General features: G+C 39.2%; 2 protein-coding genes and 1 non-coding gene across 10 annotated transcripts in view; 1 reads left to right on the top strand and 2 right to left on the bottom strand.

Moving 5' to 3' along the window:
• LOC111093264 (translation initiation factor IF-2-like) overlaps window positions 1–21,606 on the top strand; it is a 185,743-nt gene that overhangs the window by 61,559 nt on the left and 102,578 nt on the right. The gene's annotated exons all lie outside the window — the stretch shown is intronic.
• Window positions 103–19,796, bottom strand: TMCO5A (transmembrane and coiled-coil domains 5A). 8 transcript variants are annotated; one of them, XM_038580009.1, is made up of 12 exons: window positions 19,668–19,796; window positions 19,057–19,101; window positions 17,915–18,064; window positions 17,368–17,491; window positions 16,942–16,992; window positions 16,127–16,198; window positions 12,773–12,829; window positions 12,324–12,383; window positions 11,831–11,895; window positions 10,266–10,323; window positions 8,439–8,479; window positions 103–362 (listed from the first exon to the last, which is right to left on the bottom strand). In XM_038580009.1, the coding sequence occupies exons 1-12, from the start codon at window positions 19,778–19,780 to the stop codon at window positions 338–340; spliced, it is 861 nt and encodes a 286-aa protein (XP_038435937.1). In that variant the 5' UTR covers window positions 19,781–19,796; the 3' UTR covers window positions 103–337. The 8 variants fall into 8 exon arrangements, with proteins under 8 accessions (XP_038435937.1, XP_038435930.1, XP_038435932.1 ...); XM_038580002.1 differs by lacking the exon at window positions 103–362 and adding an exon at window positions 4,640–4,867; XM_038580004.1 differs by lacking the exon at window positions 103–362 and adding an exon at window positions 4,640–4,867 and having other exon boundaries at window positions 19,672–19,778.
• On the bottom strand, window positions 7,958–8,058 carry LOC119866997. The gene has a single exon (XR_005381941.1). It is a non-coding gene; the product is annotated as a small nucleolar RNA U13 (small nucleolar RNA).

Below are 21,606 nucleotides of genomic sequence, written 5' to 3'. Positions count from 1 at the left end.
TGTTAAAATGGTTTCAGATGTACAATATAATGATTTAACAATTCTGTGTATTACCCAGTGCTCATCACAAGTGTGCTCTTAATCCCCTTAATGTATTTCATCCCTTCATGAAGCTTAAATTTATATATTTTATAACACCCCTAGAAGTAGCACTGTAGAGTGTGAAGGATTTTGGGGATTTATCAAAGTGTGGCATCCTGCTTCATGGTAGGCAGAGACCATGTAAGGAAATCTTCCACTCAAAACACATAGTCTGAAGATTTCAGGCAGATTGTAATTGTCTGTAGTGATTCAGCTCTTGGGATAGGGTGCTTTATCGTCTCTGTGCTCTTGATGTTCAAACATGGCTCTGGTCTATGAACCTGTGAAAAATGGGACAAATTTGCCATTATCCTGACCTTCCTGGGTCTGGTCTGTGTCCAGTAAGGGTATACTTTTCCATGTACAGAAATGGCTTCTGGAGATGCTGCGTGCTCCGTGGAGCAGTGCCCTCTGCTGTTCCTGAGGGAGCCATGCAGTCGCGGTCAAACTGAGGGAAGCGCCCGGCTCCAGAGCCAAAGCAAGGTGCTCTGTTTTCTGCAGTGATTGACCCCCAGACCTGCTGCACCTCCAAGCCAGTCTCCACTGTGAATATCCAGCAGGAGAAGCAACAGCAGCGGGCTTCCCCTGTTCTTGTTTCTAGACAGGCTTCGACCTCACATTACATATGATGCCCCCTTCCCCTTTTCACTGCAAACACAGAAGGGTTTCTATTAGTTTTGTTCTTTAATAGAAAGAACTGTTAAAACAGTGATTTTTAACCATTGAACCTTGCCTTTGGAAGAACCCTGCTTCTCAGTATTATCAAATTTAAAAAGTCGATACCACTTTAAGAAAGTATAGTTGATAGCTGTGATGATATAAAGGCATGTAACATAGAAACCAGCAGTTCATGGTCAAAAGTTTCTACCAGTAGAGGATCAACATATTTTTCTTTCTTCTTTTTTTTTCTTCCTCCTTCCCTTTTCTCCTGCTCCCTTCTCTCCTCCTCCTTCTCCTTTTTAATAAAATCCTCTTAATGAAATACCACAGAATCTCTTACAGTAATGATAATACGTGATGAAAACTGTTTTGCTGAATTTCTCTACCTTCTGGGAACAATTTTTTTTTAGCTGGCTCTCTGTACCTTCTGAGCAGACATTCCTGCTCTAAATCCTCTCAGCTACTGTCTTCTGGTATAACCCCAAACAACACAGTCAACATTTACCATTACTTAAACAACAAACAGGGAATTTCTATGGATTTCAAGCTGGCGTTCGGGATTCATGTCCTCTACAATAACTTTTGAACTGTTTCCTCAGCACTATTCCACTTGGCTACAGCAAAGAAAATATAGCGAATAATGAAATATGCATGAAAGAAAACTTAAAAAATGTTTTTTCTTAAAATAAATGACTCTGAAACCACATTATGGGAGAGTACTTTTTTTTTTTTTTTTTCCTGATGATTCCAAGTTTCAAAATCAGGAGTTTAGAAGGTGTGGATATCTTGCTTTATCATGTGGTAGGATACAGTTAAGTGGGAGCTGGCCCAACCTGATCTTTCCCTTCTGCCAAGAATGAAATCCATTTCAGTTAATGTGGCATCAGCCACCCAGCGGGAAGAAACTGCTAGATTCCACTAGATCCCAGAATTCCAATGCTATTCAGTGTGGGACTAAATTTCCATTTAGCGGGCTGTGCTGGGTAAATAATGCAGTTATTTGTAATGTCAGATTATAGGTATTTTGTGTTTTATCTTAATAACTGCCAGAAGAAACACATAACTGCCAGAAGAAACACGTTTGGTTTTTTTTCAGAAGCCTGGGATTAAGAACTAATTTACTCATTCTAGGTAATTTGTTGAGAAAGAATGTTGCTCAATCTTATGGTTATTTCTATTTGGTTACTTCTGTTTAAAATATCTGTCTAGGGTAGAAGAAGCTTTTAGCCTTTCAATAGAGAATGGCTTTGTTGATGCGTGGTCGGTTTATTTAGTGCTTGGCCTGCCATTCTTCCTCTCAGGCTAGAATAATCCTTGGATCTGATATCAGCTTCTATTGGACATAGGCATGGGGAATTACTCCCCCCCTCTTTTTTTCCATTGTGGGACTCATCATGTATGCACATGATTTATCTGTCTCTTCTTTTCACCTTCCCAAAGACAGATGCTATGTATATCCCTGACGCTACATGGTACTGGGAATTTTTATTTTTCTTCCTTTTCTCTTTTCTCTTCCTTTCCCTCTGCTTCCAAATCTTGAGCAATATAAACTCATCATTTTGAGGAATGAGTATTTTGGAATGTAGATGTATAGAGATGTTGCCCAAATAGACTAATAGATGCCAAGTTAGAAAACACAGTTTTGACCATAGAAAAGAATGGCAGGTTAAACACTGACTTTTATTTAGTAAACTAATGCTGCTCTTTCTGGCAGAAATTCCAGAAAAGCCTGAAAAGTATCTGAAAGTGAAGGTGTATTCCTTAGGTCCTCCCTTAGAGTTTCTTTGGGCCTTTGTATTTTGAGGGTTGAGTCTTGAGACCAGCCCCCTGACCTCCAGAGTGTGGGTGTCCTGAGAGTAGTCAGACTTTCCAGACTAATAGGCTTCCTGGGGAGGCAAGGGTGAGGCTGGCAAAAACTGTATTTAATCTTGATCCTTTAGAAACTGACCCTGGAACCAAGGGCTCAGTATAGGGATGGAAGGAGGGGTGCACCTTGATCCCTGGTACTGGGACCTTAAGCATAAGATACCCTTGACTGAACTTAACACTGAAGCATGGGACCTGCTTCCCTCAACAAACACACTATGCCAGGCCTTAGACTGCACAGAAGGCAATCCTTTGTCCTGGTCTGTTGAGACAACCCTGTTTGGTTTCTCTTGTCCTGGCATAATTACTAATAGTGTCCTTTTCTATTCTCACGTGTGTCTTGGTTTGGATGATAAATTATTTGATCAACCTGTGCAGAACTAGTTTTCAGTAGTGCCCTTGTGTGGCCTCAAGAAGCAATGAACTGAGGGGTCTTTATGTTTGATCCCTGCTGGTGTGGAAGCCAGAATGACCCCTCCCTGCCCTTGGATTTCAGAGCTGTCAAGGCTCCAGATAATTTAGAAGGGTTGGGAAGCTATAACAGGGAATTTGAATATACCTTGTTAATAAGGCATGGGGATGATTCAGTCACTAATGGGAAAAATAAGAGGTCTGACCATATGTAGGTTACCCCAAGGTTGTGAAGCAGTTTGTATTAATCATAGGCTATTTAGTTTAGAATCCTTGCTTTAGCCCTACAAATCTGATTCTTTATATGGTACTTTTACTGAGTTTTTTACAGTAGGTTTTTGATCTTGAGAAGATGAAATTGATCTTGAGAAGATGATCTATGATCTTGAGAAGTTAAAATTTTTACTGGCAGGAATACATATGAAGTGAACTATAGTTTTAAGAGTTTGTTTAATTGAAAAAGTTGGATATTGGGGCACCTGGGTCAGTCAGTTAAATGTCCAATTTTTGGTTTTGGCTCAGGTCATGATCTCAGGGTCGTGGAATTGAGCCGTGCATTGAGCTCTGTGCTCAGTACGGAGTCTCCTCCGGATTCCCTCTCTCCACTCCCTGTGTCCCTCCCCTGCTTGTGCATGTGTGTGCATGCTCTCTCTCTCAAATAAATAAATCTAAAAAAAAGAGAAAGAAAAAGTTGGATGTTTAAGTATAAGGCTAAAACTAGTGATTAGGTGGACATCTGCTCTTGCCTGCCCAGTGTCCCTTTTCCTTTCTTTGGGAACTGAGCCCCTTCTTAGAGAAATTCGTTCCATGTAGTTTAGGTGAGGTTCACTTCCTTATTTATCTCTTTGCCTCTTATCAACCTCCCCAAGAGGTTGGATTCACACTTGACTAATCCGAGTATTCCCATTCCTTTGGCCACACTGAATGTGGGGCAGGGTTAGGCACATGGCCCCAGCTGAGGCAGTTTCTCTGAAGTTTCCTGTTAGAGTTGTTGAAAAGACTGTTCCATTCTCCCAAGGCTGCTAATCTTGTACTATGGGACTTAGGCTGTTGGCAGTATCTTGCCACTCAAAGGAGAATGCCAATTTAAAGAGAGAGAGTGATGAAACCTCAGTGATATTGCTTTGAGACTTCTGAATCCAGCCATGCCGGGAACCCCAGAGTTTTAGTTCCATGAGGTAATAATTCTCCTTCTTCCCCCACCTCCCCGAGCTTTTTTTTTCTTTGCTATGAATTTATAAATTAGTTTAAGTTAAGGTCATTTGTAACCAAAGGATTCTAATATAAGTAGTGAGCAATCTTCTGTATTATAGGCAGGGATCCGGTCTTTCAGATTTTAAAGGTTTCCTGGAAGAATTGGTCAACTCTAACTTTGCTTAGCATCTATGACAGTATTCTAAAAATGGTCTAGTTTGTTCACTATCTGGTACTATTTAGCTCATCCTATAGCCATAGAAATCTATCGACAGAGCTTTTTCCTGGGCAAGGTCAGTCTTGGAAAGACAGCATGGAAAGAGAAGGTAATTAAGTAGACAGACCTCAAGGCAAACACTGAGGAAAACCTTTTCCCTTCGCAAATTCCGCCGCCTCTTAGTCTACAGACTCAGACTCATCACTTGCCTTCTTTTGCTCAAGGATATTTCTTGGGGATCAGTGGGGTAACATGTCCTCTGTCTCAAGTGTCAGAGATGGAAAGAGGAAGCATCTTAGCTTCCACAGGATGCCCCTGCTCAAGATCTTGGGCAGTATGTTGATAAGGAGATCTGGATTTATAAAACTTATATGGAAAAACAAGTAGCCCAGCAGTCTGATGAAAAATAGGGTGGTGAAAAAGACGTATTGAAAAATCCTGAAAAGAGAAAGTCAAGAAACTGTTAACCAGGGGTTAGAAAACCAGAAACAAAATAAAACTTCTGCCTAAATGTATGTCTTGCTCCTCATTGATATTCAAATGTCTTCCACTAATTGTTATCTTCATTACTGAAGAACTCCTTGTAAAGGCAGCTCCTTCCAGTATGCTGGCTTGTCTGTTACTCTCTTTCATCACCATGTTTTATTTCCTTTTAGCATTTATGACTATCTGAAATTATCTTGTTCTTTTATTTTTTTATTTTTGTTTTTGTTTTGTAAACTTGTTTACTGAAGCATTTATAAAAAGTTGTAACCGATCAGCAGGGTATATGTTTCTGTGAATCCGTATTTCCCCAACACTTGATATCAAGAGGTTTTAAAAATTTTGCCAACTGGATATAAAGTAATAGTCTTAATTTGCACTTCTCTGATGAACAATGATGCTGAACATCTGTTCACAGGTCTTACGTGCTTCCTCTTGCCCATTTACTAGGTTGTTTGGGCTAGTCTTATTGATTTGCAGGAGTTCTTTATATGTTCTCGATATCAACCCTTTTCCATTGTGTGTACTGGGAATATATTCGCTCCGCCTTACAACTTTCACTTGCTCTAAGGTGTTAAAGAACAAAAGTTATTTTTTAAAAAGTCTAGTTTATCAATCTTTAATTAGAATCACTACTGTTTGTCACTTATTTAAAGAACTGTTCCCTACACCAAGGCCTAAAAGATGCTCCTATTTTCTAGTAACAGTTTATGGTAGTTTAAAATATGTCCACACATTCTTTGGTATTACACCCTTCAAGAGGCTCTTCTGCCTTAGAGTGTGGCCTGGACTTACTGACTTGGTTCTAAAGAGTAGAGTGTCATGGAAGTGACAGTGAGTGGCTTGTTAGATTACATACTAAAGGCATTGCAGTTTGTTCCTTATTCCCAGGAGGAAGCCAGCTGTCATACTGTGAGGATACACAAGCAGCCTTGTGGAGTGCTCCATGTAAGGAGGAGCTGAGACCTCCTGCTAACAAGCAGTAAAATTTGCCAGAATATGAGTAAGCTACCTTGGAAATAGATCCTCCAGCCCATCCAGGCCTTCTACTGACTCTAATTTTGGCCAACATCTTAATTGCAACCTGATATCAGACCCTGAGCTAGAAGCACCCAGCTAAGTGGCTCAAAGATTCCTAATCCACGGAAAACGTGAGATGATAAATGTTTGTTGCTTGAAGCCACTAAGCTTTGGGATAATTTTTTATGTGGCAGTAGATAACTGATGCCAAGTTTTAAAGTTTTTTTTTTTCTTTTTTTGGACATTTAGTCCTTAACACATCGATCCAATCTCATTTTTTCTCAACTGGTTAACTATTTTTTTCCCCTACCATGTTTCTTGAACAATTCTTCCTTTTCTCTCTGAAATACCACTGTCACATATCAGAGTTCTATATATGCACTGTTTCTATTTCATTGGTTGATTTTCCTATTCTTGTGACAATATCATTCTATTGTAATTACTGTAGCTTTATAGGAACTTGTGATATCTAGAAGGGCATGTTCCCCACTCCTTGCTCTTCTTTAAATTTGCCAGGGTTATTTTTGACTCTTTATTCTTCTACATAGAATATATTTTAGAGGGACGCCTGGGTGGCTCAGTGGTTGAGCATCTGCCTTTGGCTCAGGGTGTGATCCTGGAGTCCTGGGATCGAGTTCCGCATCGAGCTCTGTGCAGGGAGCTTGCTTCTCCTCTCTCTGCCTGTGTCTCTGCCTCTCTCTCTGTGTGTCTCATGAATAAATAAATAAAATCTTTTTAAAAAAAGAATATATTTTAGAATAATTGTATTCAATTTAATTAAAAAAAAAACCCTTCTGGGCAGTTTGGTTGGAACTGAACTGAGTCTATCATCTGAAGAGAATTGATACATCTATGATACTATGGCTTTCTATCTATAATCATGGTATTTCTCTTCTTTCATTCATATTACTTTTAATGTTTCCAAATGAATTTCTATAAATTCCTCTGTGATGGTTCTGATTTCTTCTTTAGCTTATGTATTATTTTGGCCTTGTGGTTTTACTATGATTTGTGCAAGCGAATCTTTACTTTTTCTTTTCCTGTATTACCCTTGTCCAGCAGTGGTGGGCTGCCACCAGCTGAGGAATAAATTCCCTACATATCTCTACCAACCAGTGAAAAACAGATTCTTCCCCACTAGTTTCCTTAAGATTTTCTCTAGAACTGATCTTGGTGACAGGAGCCAGGGTCTATTAGAGTATAGCATCTTGGTCAGAATTAGAATCAGAAAGCTTCATAAACTTCTTCCTAGTATTCTCCTTGAAACTAAACAGTATTTATGAGAAAGTTCTGGGATGACATTCCCAGAGAAAATCTTAGGAATAATTTAGCTTTCTTATCTCTTGGGCCAGACCCAATATACCAGTGGCTGACAGGATGTTGGAGCAGAGCAAGAGGAGAGACCTTTGTTGTTTGATATGAAGAACTAGACTTTTAGGGTGTTGTCAGGTTCTCTTCGGGATAATAACTCTTTTTTAAGGCAGACCATTCTTCTCCTGGGAGCCCACGTGGGCAGTTCATGTGAGGCATTGATGTCAAACTATAGGTGAAGGCAGCCTGGCAGTTCTAGGGAAATTCTGCTGGCTGTCCTGGGAACATTGTGTTTAGGGATATCCAAATATGTAACACTTATCTGGTATGAAGGGGTATCCCCCCTTAAGCAAATTTTATAGATAATTGGAGTAGCCTTTAAGCACCAATAATTTTACCATTTTGGTGGAACTATTTCTAAATCTTATTTCATACCACTTTGAAAATATGCTTCTCTATTTCTTCTTAAACAAATTCTAGTGAACATAATCTGATCCTTCCTTGGAAATGCAGGGGCTTCATGAATGCCAATTTTATTTTGCTATCACAGTAATTCCCTCAGGACTAATATCCACTTGGTTATTTGAATCTTGAGCTCTTATTCAGTTTAACAAGTATTTTCCAGCAATTATTATGGGCTGGGTACGATCTTTCACAATCATCTCTCTTATTTATTTAGGCAGGGGTGTACTTGAATTTGCAAGTTCTCTACTATTTCTAATGTAACATGTTGTTACTGTCACAAGATTTGAGGTAGCTACATCTCACACATAGTGTGAAAACCCTATTCATCATCTTATGAACCACAAAAAGATACCCCCCCCATTCATAATCTACTGATGTCATTGGAGAACCAGATCCATCAAGCTAATTCAAATTGTTAAAGGGAAAAAGGAGTAAGTGTAAGTTTGCCATCTCTCTCTTAGGTGATAAAATTCCTGTTTCTGATTACTGCTAGACTATCGGCTTCTAAAACTGGAAAGTTGAGATTAGGAATTGTCTTTGGACAAGGAAGTCATATGTTAGAACTAACAAACATATGTAAAAAAAAGTCATCAATGACATTAGTTTGTTGACTTCACTCTGGGTGTGTGTATGTATATAAGGTTCTCCTTGTCTAGACTTTGTTATCTGCCAGGATAGCTAAGTGGAACTCCCAGTTTTCCAGGAAGTTTATTCAATAATGTCTACTTACCTTTTACAGAACCATGTTCCCTTCTTTTGGAGAGAATGATCCTGGGAGAAGAAAGGATATGGATAAATAAGCAATTTCTGGAAGCTATCATCACTGTCAAATAACATTCAGTGAGCCAGTAGTTAATGTTATATTTAGATAATATCTTATAATTTTTTATATGCTGTTTAAACAGATGGAATTTTCAAAGACAACCATATATGCATGCGAGTGTGTATGTATGTGTAGTTTTATCACTTTTAAAATATATTGATAGGAATAAATGAAGGCATAAAAAGGTTGCCCAAGGTCATAAAGCTAGCAAGAGGCAAGGCCAGGCTTGGAACCTGGGTCCTCTGAATATGCATTCAGGGCTCTTTCAACTACACTGTTACCTCCTACTTAACCAGTAACCTTTAAAGAACTTTACAGGCTATGAAAACCACACAAATATATTCTAAGAGAAATTTTAAAAGCTATAAAAAATGTAAAGATGAGGATGTATCCTGGATTGCTGTGGCATCTCTCTTCCAAAATATTTTCTCAGTCATTTCATTTTCCTTTTAGCTTCCTTGTGGAAAAAAAAAAAAAAACGAAGAGGAATTACAGTCACATTTTAAAATTGTGGAAATGACACGCACAGAATTGGAATTAGAAACTTTCTGGGTTACAAATTTGGTTCTATAGCTTGAGTGAGTTTAAGTGGCATGTCAACAGGCCAGTTACTCAGGCAGACTCTGTAAAGATTGTTCGAACATTATAGGTCATTGAACCATCATGGGACTTCGGTAATCTTGATGAAGACAACTCTGCTTTTTCTTTGAGAGGTGGTGAGAAGGAATACTTTGATGAGTCACTAAGGGGTAGATGGTGGGATATATCAGTGAGCATACCAAGCTTGGTTCTTAGAGAGGTGGGATCTAAGTAATTTCAGGAGTTTTGTTGTTGCTATTTTTGTTAGTTATATAATATGCAAGCTTGAGGCCAGAATGACTTGTTCAGAATAATGGGAACCATGGTCACTATGAATGTGGTCTAATATATATCCAAACATCTGAATGACTCCAGGACAATGATTGGTTGTTGATATTTGCTTTTTAGGAAGAGGTTATTTCCCTTTTTCTGAAATTATGAGGACCATATATCTCAATGATAAAATTTCTGGTGAACGTCAATTTTGGCTCTTAAACCAATATAAATGATAAAATTAAAGTCTAACAAAAGTTTATCTTTTTGCCTTATAAACTTGCTGTCACAAGATGCTAAGCAGGTCAAGAAGCCTGGTGCTTTACATCTAATTCTGTGTCCTTTAGACCTTTGCATATCTGCTAATGACATCATGATGTTAAATATGAGCAGACACTGAAGCTGTATCATAAAGAAGAAATGACTTCTCATGTTTTAACTCATGGGCCAGCTCTGATTAGATGATGATAGGTGCCCTGGTGCTCTGTGTAATAAGAGTTTTGGGACCATGTTGGAATCACCAGGAAAGAGCATCGTGATTCTGGGAGATGGGAGGAGTGGTACATGTGTCTTGTATTGACCTCCTCTCATACAGTGTGTCCTCAATTAGTGTTTCTTCTTGCTTCCATCGTGAACTCTGTGATATATTAGGCTAGTTTCTTTGAGAATACATAATTTGCATGGCACCAAGAGAGGAAAGACCATTGTTTCATAGGATCTTCTTTGTGTGTTAGGGTTAGAATGCTTTAGAAATATGTCTGGTACTATTCTTGGAAAATGCACATGGGAAGATTGGTATGTGTTTGGTGGCTGATAGTGTTTTGGAAACTCCCTTGAAGGCAATGACACTGAGAGAAGCTGAAAGTAGAGTGAAATGCTTACTTTATTATTTTGGCTATTAGACTCTCTTCTTGCAGAATTCATGCTCAAGACTTTTGATCTAGGGGAAAAAGAACATAGGGGTTGAATAAAGTACCTTCAGATATTCATACTATGTCATGGTATTTATAAACAGTTTTATATTCTAAAGCTATATTGTGCACTATGGTAGTCAGTGGCTATATGTAATTGTTTACATTTAATGACAATAAAAAGATAAGTTCCTCAGTCACAATAGTCATCTTTCAAGTACTCAATGGGTAGCTAGTGACTACATTTTGGATAGCACAGAAACTTCTATTGAGCAGCCCTATTCTAAAATCTTGGCTTACCAATGGAATCATACTTAATGTTCAGGAAGGATCTCAGAAGATTTGAAGGTGTTCTTTAGAGGCAAGGACCTCCAAGTTCTGGTGTCCTGGCCTCCAGGCCACAGTGTGAACTGAGCCTACTTATAGGCTATATACAGTTTAGATCTTTTTCTTGGTCCCCAGATTCCAAAATATTTAATAAGTGGAAAAACTTCCCAACTGTTTAAGATTTAACTTCTAAAGAGGGTCAAGAAATGCAAGTGAGGTTTTTGGCTTTAGTTTCTCACTATTTAGACTCTTCTGACAAACTCAAGGAGTAATTTTTTGGAGGGGGATTTTCTCTATCATCTCTAATTTTTATTTATTATTTATTTATTTATTTATAAATATTTTATTTATTTATTCATGACACACAGACACACACACACACACACACACACACACACACACAGAAGCAGAGACACAGGCAGAGGGAGAAGCAGGCTCCATGCAGGGAGCCTCGACATGGGACTCCATGATCAGGTCCTGGCCTGAAGGTGGCGCTAAACTGCTGAGACACCCAGGCTGCCCTATCATTTCTAATTTTTATTTTTATTATTATTATTTTTTAAGATTTTATTTATTTATTCATGGGAGACGCAGAGACGCAGGCAGAGGGAGAAGCAGGCTCCATGCAGGTAGCCCGATGTGGGACTCGATCCTGGATCCCAGGATCAGGCCCTGGGCTGAAGGCGGCGCTAACTGCTGAGCCACCAGAGCTGCCCTCATTTCTAATTTTTAATGTTCATAGTTACATCTAGTATAAGTTTGGTTTCATAATATTATAGCCCTAGTTTGTATCTGGAGATTAGTTTCACGTCTAGCCCATATAGTTGAGTTTCTGTATATTTTGGGGGAGTGGGAGTAATATTAATTTTAAGACCTTTTTTTGTAAAATATAAGGAATGCCCTTTTTATCAAGGTGCCAGACCACTAACTTTTTAAAGCACATGTTCCTGCCTTTAATATAAACCCAAATAATTGGTAAGGTGATAAAAGTATGAAGGAAGGTGTGTTTCTGCAGTCTTTTAAGACTGCATTTAAAAATGGATGTGGTTTAGTAAGGGTCAACCAGATCGATAACAGAGGGGAAGGTTATATAGTGTAGGGGCTCAATCAGTTCCAAATAGGAATTGGTCAGAGGGAAGTTTGCTCTGACCCCATCTGAAATGGAGTTACCACTAAAACCAGGATGTTCCTTTGTTTGCCAAAGCTCACACTTCTCTTTCAAGGAACCGAATCTCTAGTTCTTCTTCTATTTTCCTCAAAGTTTCCTGGTACTTCTTCGAAGAGAAATAAAAGAAACTACAGTTATTAGCCAGAAACTTTATGCTCTTTCTAATCATAATATGTACGTATTACTACATTGTCACATGAATGGTTGGTATTCCCACTGCCATTTTGTTTCCTTTCCCAGTCCCTCAGCCTCCCACAACTCCAGATCTCTCACTGCACTTCACCACTGGGCAGGTGCCTACAGTTGTTGGGATTATAAATAGGAAAAATGCTCATTATTAATTTAAGAGCACAGAGCTTAGGATAGTAGGGCACTAGTAGAGTGGTTTTTGTGATGGAGTGTCATCCTCTCTAAAGGTTTTTGCATTGCTATCTTGAAGAATTAAAATTGTTGCAGTGTTCTTTGAAGAGCTTGGTTTCATTTCATTCTGTACCTTAACAAACCCATTGCTATCCATTTACTGAGAAACTGTACCTTTATGCAGAGGGCCTGATCTTCACAGAGCTGGGCCACAAATGCATAGTCTTCCATGACCTAGGAAGCCAAAATTCAGTCTTAAATTTTGCTCGGTAAATTGCTATAACAACAGTAGTATACTAAGTTTCCTCTTAGGTCCCAGGCCCTAAATGTGTTTTTCTAATTGTTCTAAATATGTATTTGCTGTATGTGTGAACTCATATCTTTTTTTAAGGATAAACAAGCTATATTTTATAGTCCCAATGAGAATTATTTGGGGACAGTTGGGAGAAAAATAGATAATGATTTATTGATGATATAGTTTATGGAAGGTATCCTGTAAAAAATGTTAAACAGAAGGTGATCCAGGGGAATCTATTCACATACTCTAATACATTCCTTCAAATCTTGTGACCAGGGATCAAGTTTTCTTTCCTTTGGGAAAACATTGAAGTTATTGTCATTACCTTGGCTAGTTCTTTCTCTTGGACTGCACAGGAAGCCTCCAGCTGTTGTAATTTAGCCTGGAGAAAGGGAAGGATATTGTAACTCAGCCAGGCAAAAGCAGGATTCCATTCTGAAATGGGATCTGACAGGCTATCTTACAGGTGGTTCAAGAACCTCAGGACCAATTTCAGATGCTTTTTTAGTGGAGGGGAGTCAAACTTGAGGTGAGATGACTCTTAGGTTGAATTTAAATAATAAATATTAGCCAAATAGAGATCTGGAAGAAATATTTCCCATGCAGAAGTACAGCAAGGACCAAGGCTGTGAAATAGCACAAATTTGGTGTTTATGAAGAAGTTATACGGCAGAAGCATAGGGGAGATTGATAAGAATGAGATGAGTGGGGAAAGGTAGACACATATGAAATTATGTAGGGCCTGATAGCTTCTAGAGAGTTTGAGTATTTATTCTAATTACAGAGAGAAGCCAGGTGAGAGCTTCAAATTGTAAAGACATAGTCTGGTTTGTCTTCTTTCTAAAGAACAGTGTTTTCTATGTGTGGAAGGTAGATTGTTTGGGGTAAGTATAAAAGCAAAAGGACTAGTTAGGAGGCAACTTTAGCATGCAGATGAGGGGTTGTGGTGGCTTGCAAAAGAGTGGTAGTAATAGTAGTAGTAGATAGGAGTAGATGCATTTGGCATATAATCTGTGGGCAGAGAGGACATATTATAGTCATTCTTCCTTTTCCTTTTTCAGTTCTGTTTCATCTAGATACCATTATTTCACATTTGGACTTCTAACAGTTCCTTTCCTTTCCAGTCAATTACATCTAGGGCCAAACAACTAAATGTGCTAAGGGCTGTATTTTACTTATTTTATTTTAAGCAGAAAAAAATATATTTTTTTCAAATTATTATTAAATTTCTGATTTGTTAACATACAGTTCGATATTGGTTTCAGGAGTAGAATTTAGTGACTTATCACTTACATACACTTGGTGCTAATCATATCAAGTGTCCTCCTTAATACTCATCCCCCACCTATCTCCTTTCATCAGCTTTCAGTTTGTTCTCTATCATTAAGAGTATCTTGTGGTTTGTTTCTCTCTCTCTCTCTTTTTTTTAAGATTTTATTTATTTATTCATGAGAGGCACACAGAGAGAGAGAGAGAGAGAGGCAGAGATGTAGGCAGAGAGAGAAGCAGGTTCCATGCAGGGAGTCCGATGTGGGACTCGATGCTGGGACTCCAGGATCACACCCTGGGCAAAAAGGCAGATGCTCAACCACTGAGCCACCTAGGCATCCCCTTCCTTTCTCTTTTTTTCTGCCTCCCATATGTTCATTTGTTTTGTTTCTTAAATTCCACATATGCGTGAAATCATATGGTATTTGTTTTTCTCTGACTTATTTCACTTGCTAGGGGCTATATTTTAAAGATTTATTTATTAATTAGAGAGAGAGAGAGAGAGCGCACAAGCACAGGGGGGAAGGGCAGAGAGACAGAGAGAGAGAGAGAGAGAGAGAATCCTCAAGCAGATTACACACAGCATGGATCTGACTTGGGGTTTGATCACAGGACCCTGAGATCATGACCAGAGCTGAAAGCCAGGGTCAGATGCTTACTGAACTGAGCCTCCCAGGCACCCCTGAAGGCTGTATTTTAAAGACAGTGGTTTGAGTTACAAGGAGTTGAGGCAGACATCCTATTAAATTATTGAACTGATCACCAGCATGCAAGAGGAACAGAAACAAAATTAATGATGTATATTTCATATAATTCTACAAAATAGGTGGATAAAATGGAAGTGATCCAAGGGCTGATAATACTCTAGAATTGTTCAGGCTGGGCTGAGTGCTGCCAGGAAAACAATGGCCAATGTTGTGCTGCAAACTCTCTATCTAGAGTCTATTTCACCTGACATGGCCAGCCTAGCCATACTTAAAGCATCACCACTAGATCTTGGCAGGCTTACTATTAGAAAAGCTTGTTTTGGGCAGAAGGAAGAAAATCAATCTCCTCATTGCTGCAGTTTTATAGCAAGGATAGTAAGGGAGCTTCATATTCCTTCCTAGTCTTAGTTCCAATTTATTCTTGAGATACACATAGGCTCCAAACTTCTTTCTTTCCTGGTAAGTTTCCTGGATGGGCATGCCCAACAGCTTACTTGGTGGCTTTGGGTTTCCTCTTTTTTTATGGCTGTCAACCCTAATTTGGCTAACAGAACATAGGGCAGTAATGCTCTCTTCTTTCACTTTCTATTTCTATTTTCATTGTGTCCATATCTTCAGAGGCTTCATGCACAGTGTGAGCCCAAGTATGGGCTTAATATAGGTTTAAGAAGCAGAAGAGATTGAGAAATAGGGACAATGCATTTAAAAGCCTATTGTATATTATGCTGTTAGGTAGTAAAACATAATTTTTATCTTTATAGAGCCTGAAAAATTCTTCTGTTTGTTCTTAAATGAAATACATAAAAATAACTATCAATTTAAGAAAAAACAATAAGCAAGGGGCACCTGGCTGGCTCAGTCAAAAGAGCATGCAGTTCTTGATCTCAGAGTTGTGAGTGTGAGTCCCATGTTGGATATAGAGATTACTAAATAATAAAATAATAATAATAACAAACAGCTTTAAAAAAAGCAAAAGAGAAATCAGGTAAGGCAAAGACATAATCTTACAGAAATGATCAAGTAAGAATTTTATGTGCTGAGTAAAAGTGTCTAAACCTTGTATTTTTGAGAAGACGGATTGTGATTGTGCTCACGTTTTTAGCTCTAGAACACAATTAGAGAGATGCTAAGCACTGTATGGTGCACTTAGTAGGTAGAGGTCACTATATATTTGAAAGACCAATAGAATGAATTCTTTTCTGAATTGGAGTCAATGACAAAGTGTGTAAATTACCTAGCACACAGTAGATTTACAAATCCAAACTCTGCCTCTATGAAGTCATACATATGCTTCAGCTAGACTTTTAAATGATCACCTTAAAATTGTGACTTTTTAATGTTTTAGAACTCTAGAAAAAGAATATTTTATATACATAATTTCATTCAGTTTTCAAACAGACTGAGAAGGACTGATTAAATTGCCCAACTTCATGTATTATACTAAGTACCGCTGGGGGCAGGATTGAAACGAGGGACTTCAATGCTATATATGCATTTGAGCATTTGTGTTCTGTTCTTTTCATGGAGAGAACAAAATATAGGCTTCAGAGTGAAATTCCTTACAAAGGGTAGAAGAGAATTCACCACCTAGCAGTCCATGCTGAAGCCTGGAATGGCTGAAACTGCAAAGAATTTATCCTAACTTTGACAATTGTTTACATGTCATACAGCCCAAACCCATTTGAGATTGCTTTTTTGTTTACCTTTGACTCTTCTGGGGATCCCTTTGGATTGTCTTGTTCACACTTGGTTGCCTTATGTGATTTCCTTGTAAGCTATGGGTTCAAATGGAAAAAAATATATTTCAAATAAAAGTTCTATCAAATTAAAAAATATAGAAGACAAAGACATTCTCTGGTGTGTGGAGCCAGTAACTTGGCCTTGATTAGAGCTACCAGGAGATGGTCCCTTGATGGAAACTTGGTGTCTTTGGGAACATCCTTATTCTACCTCCATATCCCTCCTCTTGTTAGTTTTGACACCCAAACTAGAGTCTGCTTAAAGCAGGAGTACTTCCCTGAACCCCCTAATCCATGCCAGATTATACAGGGCTGCAGGCATGGGTCAGAAAGTAGGGTAATCATAAAGAAGCCCACTGTATTTTGACTAGGAGTTGAGGTAGAGAGAATACCTGGACAAAGAAGAGGGAACTTTTTGGCATTAAATATTTTTAGCAGTCTCTAGTGAAAGTAAAATTAACCTCTCACCACAAGGGTCTCAGTCAATCCCTTCAACAAAGTATCTGTTGGGATCCATTTCTTTGTGACAGAATGAAGAACTCATGGGATCACTGAATACCTGGAATACCCTATGCACTCCTATCACCTGATGCTTGCAGGGAAAATCCATGGCACCTAGGTCATGAGGTTCAGCCTCAGGACAGTGGGTAGGATTAGTATCCACTCCCAGAACAGGTGTCTCTGACATGTGGGATCCTCTGTGATCATTTTTCCTCCCTTGCCTCTTAGATGATTGGGGCTGCTTGGGGACACCCAGGAACACAAGAGCCTCACCCCACCTTTCTTTGAAGTTCTTCTATACTGTGGACCAGAGTTTCATTCTTCCTATCCTGTTGAGAGAAAGAAGCAGAGTATTAAGTGTGTATCTGCACACTACCATCTGTTTTTATTCAGTTGATTGTTCTCCATTTCACCCCAGTGATATTTTCCTGTAGTAACCATACCTTCCTGCATAATGTCAGATAAAAGATCTGTGGTTTGGTCTCTATATGGACACACCAACTTACTAGAGGTTGAGAGGTCCACATGCAGGGCTTCCTAATATTAAATATTATCAGAGAAACCCTACCGTCCACACATGCAAGAACATATTCTGCTATGACTTTGGGGCTGACTTTTCTTTGTATGCAAAAGGGGAGATTATTTTATCTGACAGGGATGAGGAATACAATCTATCAAATGGCTCTTCCCTGCCTCTTGCTTACAAGTCTAGCTGTTTCTTCTTCCAGCTCCTGCAAGGCTTTTTCCCTCTCCATTGCGATGCAGTTCTCCTTCTCCCACTCCTCATCTTCAGCCAAGTCTCTGGTCTGAGTGATCTCACTTTCCAGCCTGGAAAATGTAAGCAGGCACTATGAAGAATGACAACCTTAGAACTGATAAAACACATGTCAATTTTAAGGGTACTTCAATGACAATAAATCCAAATCCCAAGTTGGAAACCCTTTCTTTCCTGGATTCTTAGGATCAGAATGACTCTAAAGATAAAACAAGTACGATTCCGGTGATTCCTGCTTCAAACACCCCAAAGTTCTTTTAACTCAGGTAAGAACCACTCATTCTTTTAAGATTTTCTCTGAAACTTGCTGTATTTCAGGATTTGAACCATAGACCAACGCCAAAGAATGAAGAAGAAACTTTTTTTGTTATATAAGATACAGGTCCCTAGCATAAGCTGGGATATTGAGTTTTGTTTCTTTTCCTCCACCCAGTTCTTTGGATCAGGAAGGTCCCTCACCAAGCCCCAAAACTTACCTCTGAATCTCATTTTCTTTCTCGTGGATTTTGAGAAGAAGTTCCTGATTTGCTTCATCTATTCTCTGCATATCCCTTTCAAGATCCATGTTCAAACTGTTAATGTTCCTCTTTGACTGGACCAATCTTAAGATTTCCACTTTTTCTGACCTATAGACTCAACCCCCAAAATGAACAAGGGCCAGTTATCTTAAGATCAATAACCTTTGGACTAAAGAGGATATCTAGTAGACATATAACACATTAGCTTGGCTATTTCTGGGAGTGTACTTTTTCTTTTTCATTTTTAGGGAATTATGTTTCTTAATCATGCTCTATAATTTGTTTCAGTAATTCTTAATTCAGTCAGCAAGAAAGGTTTTACCCAGTATTTCTCGCCCAAAGGGCTCAGGATAATAGTGTACCTCCACTTTGCTTCCAGGGGAAGTTTTACTTCCTTAAATAGCCTTTTGCATTGGAGAGAATGATTTCTCAAATTGTTCACAAAGCCTGCTCATGTGATATACTTTTATCAAGTACTTTTATTCAGGTAGCTGGTACATAGTTGATTCTGCTTTATGCAGAACCATAAGAAATTTCCATTAGCAGTTAGGGCTTCAGTCTTTTCCTGCTTCTCCCCATCTGAAAACTTCTCCATTGCCTGCTAGAAGGCTTGAGAATCTACTATGGTAGTCACTCCATTGAGCACACACAGAAGTAATCCAGGCATTCACTTTCAAGAATGCAGACATCTTTTTTGAAGTAAATTTGAATGAAATAATTGTAACTTAATGCTAGTGCAGTCTAGAAAGTTATCTGGCACGTGGGAAGCTCTCAAACTTTTCATTTTCCAGTTCGCCAATTAATTGGTTTGTCTCTAAAATGATTAACTGGAAATAAGATAGTGAGGCAGAGGGACCTTTGTTTTGAGTAGGCATGAGGGAGGATTCTGGAAAAGGAAAGTCCTATCTTGGAAGGGCTGGCTTGGATGGGGGATTTGCAATGGATATCACTTCAGGAGGGCAGGGGCACTTGGGGCTGAGTGCAGTGATGGATAGGAGCTGAAGGAAAGAGGGAAACTAGAAGATGAAGAAAGGTATCAACAGCAGACATGCTCATACCTTGGTCCTTGGATGTGGCTTTGCATAATTATGACTACTTACTCATAATCTAGCTGCTTGTCCTTGTGTTCTTCCATGGTAGATTCCCTAAAATACCAGCAGAGATGTATCTAATGAATTGGGGAAATAGGTCCACTCTGTAACTACACGAAAGTCCCAAAATATAGAAATAAAATTAACTGGTTTCCTCCCTCCCAGTTCTACATTTTGGACACAACAACAACAACAACAACAACAACAAAAAAGCCTTGTGATTCTTCTGCCCATGATATGATTATGCCTCAGTAAGGATACAGTGAAGAGAGAAGGATAATGCTGGAAAATTCAATATAAATCCTGTTGGCAGGTATACTGAGATGATTCACCAACACAAAATCCTTTGAAAATGTGTACATGACAATAAGAATCAATAGAGGTTATCGATTGTTCTTAAGTCTCTTTTTTTTCCTCTATGCCCGGCTGCTTCTCTTAAGACTCCATGGATGGATACAAGTGCCCTGAAAAATAACCTCTCTTCTTTCTTGTCTGACTTCTATAAGGATCTCCAGATATTAAGATCTCTAGTATTAAATAGGACTCAGAAAAAATAAGCAGGAGTAAATAACTGGCTTTTGTTGGTACTTAGTTGCCTTCTTTTCTCCAATAAACTCTACCTCCCTTCTGATGTATGGTCTTCTTGATTCTGCCCTAGTCTGTTAGCTTCTGAAGAGTCTAAACTTTCCACTGGAACCATCCAATAGAATCTCAGAACTTTGCATAGCGTCATGACTCTGTTATTGACATAAGATGGGTGGGGCAATATGTCACAGTGGGGTGGGTGGCAAGTGGATTCTTATCATTTGTGCCAAGTTCACAGCCTAGAGGGATACATGTTTCAGGGATGAGTCTTCCCTTTGGCGGCAGTAGTTTTTAATGGATCTGATTTCTAGGCACTTTGAAGGGTTAAGCCTCTGTCTTTATTTCTCTGGCAGATTGAGCACTTATCCTGCCTGAGTGTGACTCATATGGGAACTCTGGGTCCTAACACCAGTAGTCCAATCCTATAAAGTAGCCAACTAACTACTCATTCATTCAACAAACACTGAAACTTTGAAAGAACATCTATTTTTGCCAAGCACTGTTATAAGTACTCGGGACAGAGTGAACAAAAGAGTCCAAAGAACCTGCCTTTATGGAGTTTACACTCTAGGGTGTGTGTGTGTGTGTGTGTGTGTATGTGTGTGTGTATGCGGGGTGGGTGGGTAAAAGGGGTAACACAAGTAACAGAATAAATGAGTACATTTATCTTATCTGGTGTGTACATTTTGGCCAGATTCTGCACAATTTGTAACTTTTTGTGTGAGCAAGTCACTGGAAACCTGGAAGTTTCAGATCTTGACTTAATAAGGACTGCATTGAGTTGATTTGTGGGCCAGAGTGACTTCTTACAATACTGTAGTTTCTAACAAACTATTTGTAAAATTAATGGCCTCTGATGACCCCCATTACCATCTCCCTTCTTCCTGAAAGAAGGCATTTCATTGCTTTATGAAGCTGTACACAGAAGAGTAATTAAGTAACAATTCAGGCCAATGGCCTCTCCCAGGAATTAATGGTAGGGAGAGTTCATTAACCCCAGCTGGTTATAGCTTCTCCAGGAAATGCCCTGGACCAAGGTTATCGTAGCGATTAATGTATTGGATAGAGACTTTAACTGGGATAAAAATAAAGCTCCATCTCCTTCCTGGGGAGCTTTTCTCCTTGAGGGGCTACCAAAGGCAAGCCCGTAGGAGCAGCGGAACCCCAAGCTGAGGGGGCCTTGTGTGGGATGAAGACAACAGATTGCCATTAGTGAGAACTGCTAAATCAAGGTAAAAGCAGGGCCTTGGGGGCAGATTAAGGTCCTTGATATAAACCTCCCCGCTCTTTGGGAGGTGGCTTTTGATTAACACCCAGTGTGGCTCTAGGGCAGCTGTTTCCGCCTTGTTAACTTTTCCATGCCATACCCTGCCCCGTGCACAGGAGTCACGGAGAGATGCCTGATTTTGCTGCATTGCTGCCGGGGATACAGTGGCCTTTATGTGGAAGTCTGTTGTGAAAACACCCTCTTTTGACACGCTGGACATTTGGGCTCTTTTTGCTGGGGCTCTACCCTTCTGCAGCGAGGGCCCTGGTCAGATGCATGAGTCCCCGATAAGCTGCCCGGGCCCTGGTCCTTTCTGCTGCCTCAGGCAGATGGAGACCTATTTCTTCTGCTCACTTCAGTTGTCCTCACTTTACTTTGGCGAAATCTTCTCAGATATTTTTATAAATGAGCCTGCTTTTGAGGCTCATAGCCAGGCAAGGCTCTAGAACCTCATTTTAGATCAGTTTTCAAATACAGAATCAAGTACACTATTTTCCTTATGTCCTTACTTATTTTTAGTGACTATTTCTGTACAGTCTTTAGGCTCATAAAATCTCCTCGAATTTCCTTTCAGAATACTTCTCAGAATAGCTTTTTCAAAAGCAGAAACTTGAACTAAACTGAAACGTAAAGCAAAGACAGAGAGAGAGAGAGAGAGAGAGAGAATGTACCAGTACTTAATATGGTTATTATTTAATATCCAGTAA

The sequence above is a fragment of the Canis lupus genome, chromosome 30, assembly GCF_011100685.1.
Source record: "Canis lupus familiaris isolate Mischka breed German Shepherd chromosome 30, alternate assembly UU_Cfam_GSD_1.0, whole genome shotgun sequence".
NCBI classification, from domain to species: Eukaryota; Metazoa; Chordata; class Mammalia; order Carnivora; family Canidae; genus Canis; species Canis lupus.
Note: the sequence above shows the minus strand (reverse complement) of the source record. Positions and strands in the feature narration are given on the sequence as shown.

Excerpts from the sequence above, each read along its gene's own strand:
- TMCO5A (XM_038580002.1), bottom strand. The coding sequence starts at position 19,780 with ATGACGCTATGCAAAGTTCTGAGATTCTATTGGATGGTTCCAGTGGAA. Across the intron at positions 18,065-19,056 it reads GACAAGCAGCTAGATTATGA|GTCAGAAAAAGTGGAAATCT; the intron begins GTAAGTAGTCAT and ends TTGAGTCTATAG. Across the intron at positions 11,896-12,323 it reads ATCAGGCCCTCTGCATAAAG|AAGTACCAGGAAACTTTGAG; the intron begins GTACAGTTTCTC and ends TTCTCTTCGAAG.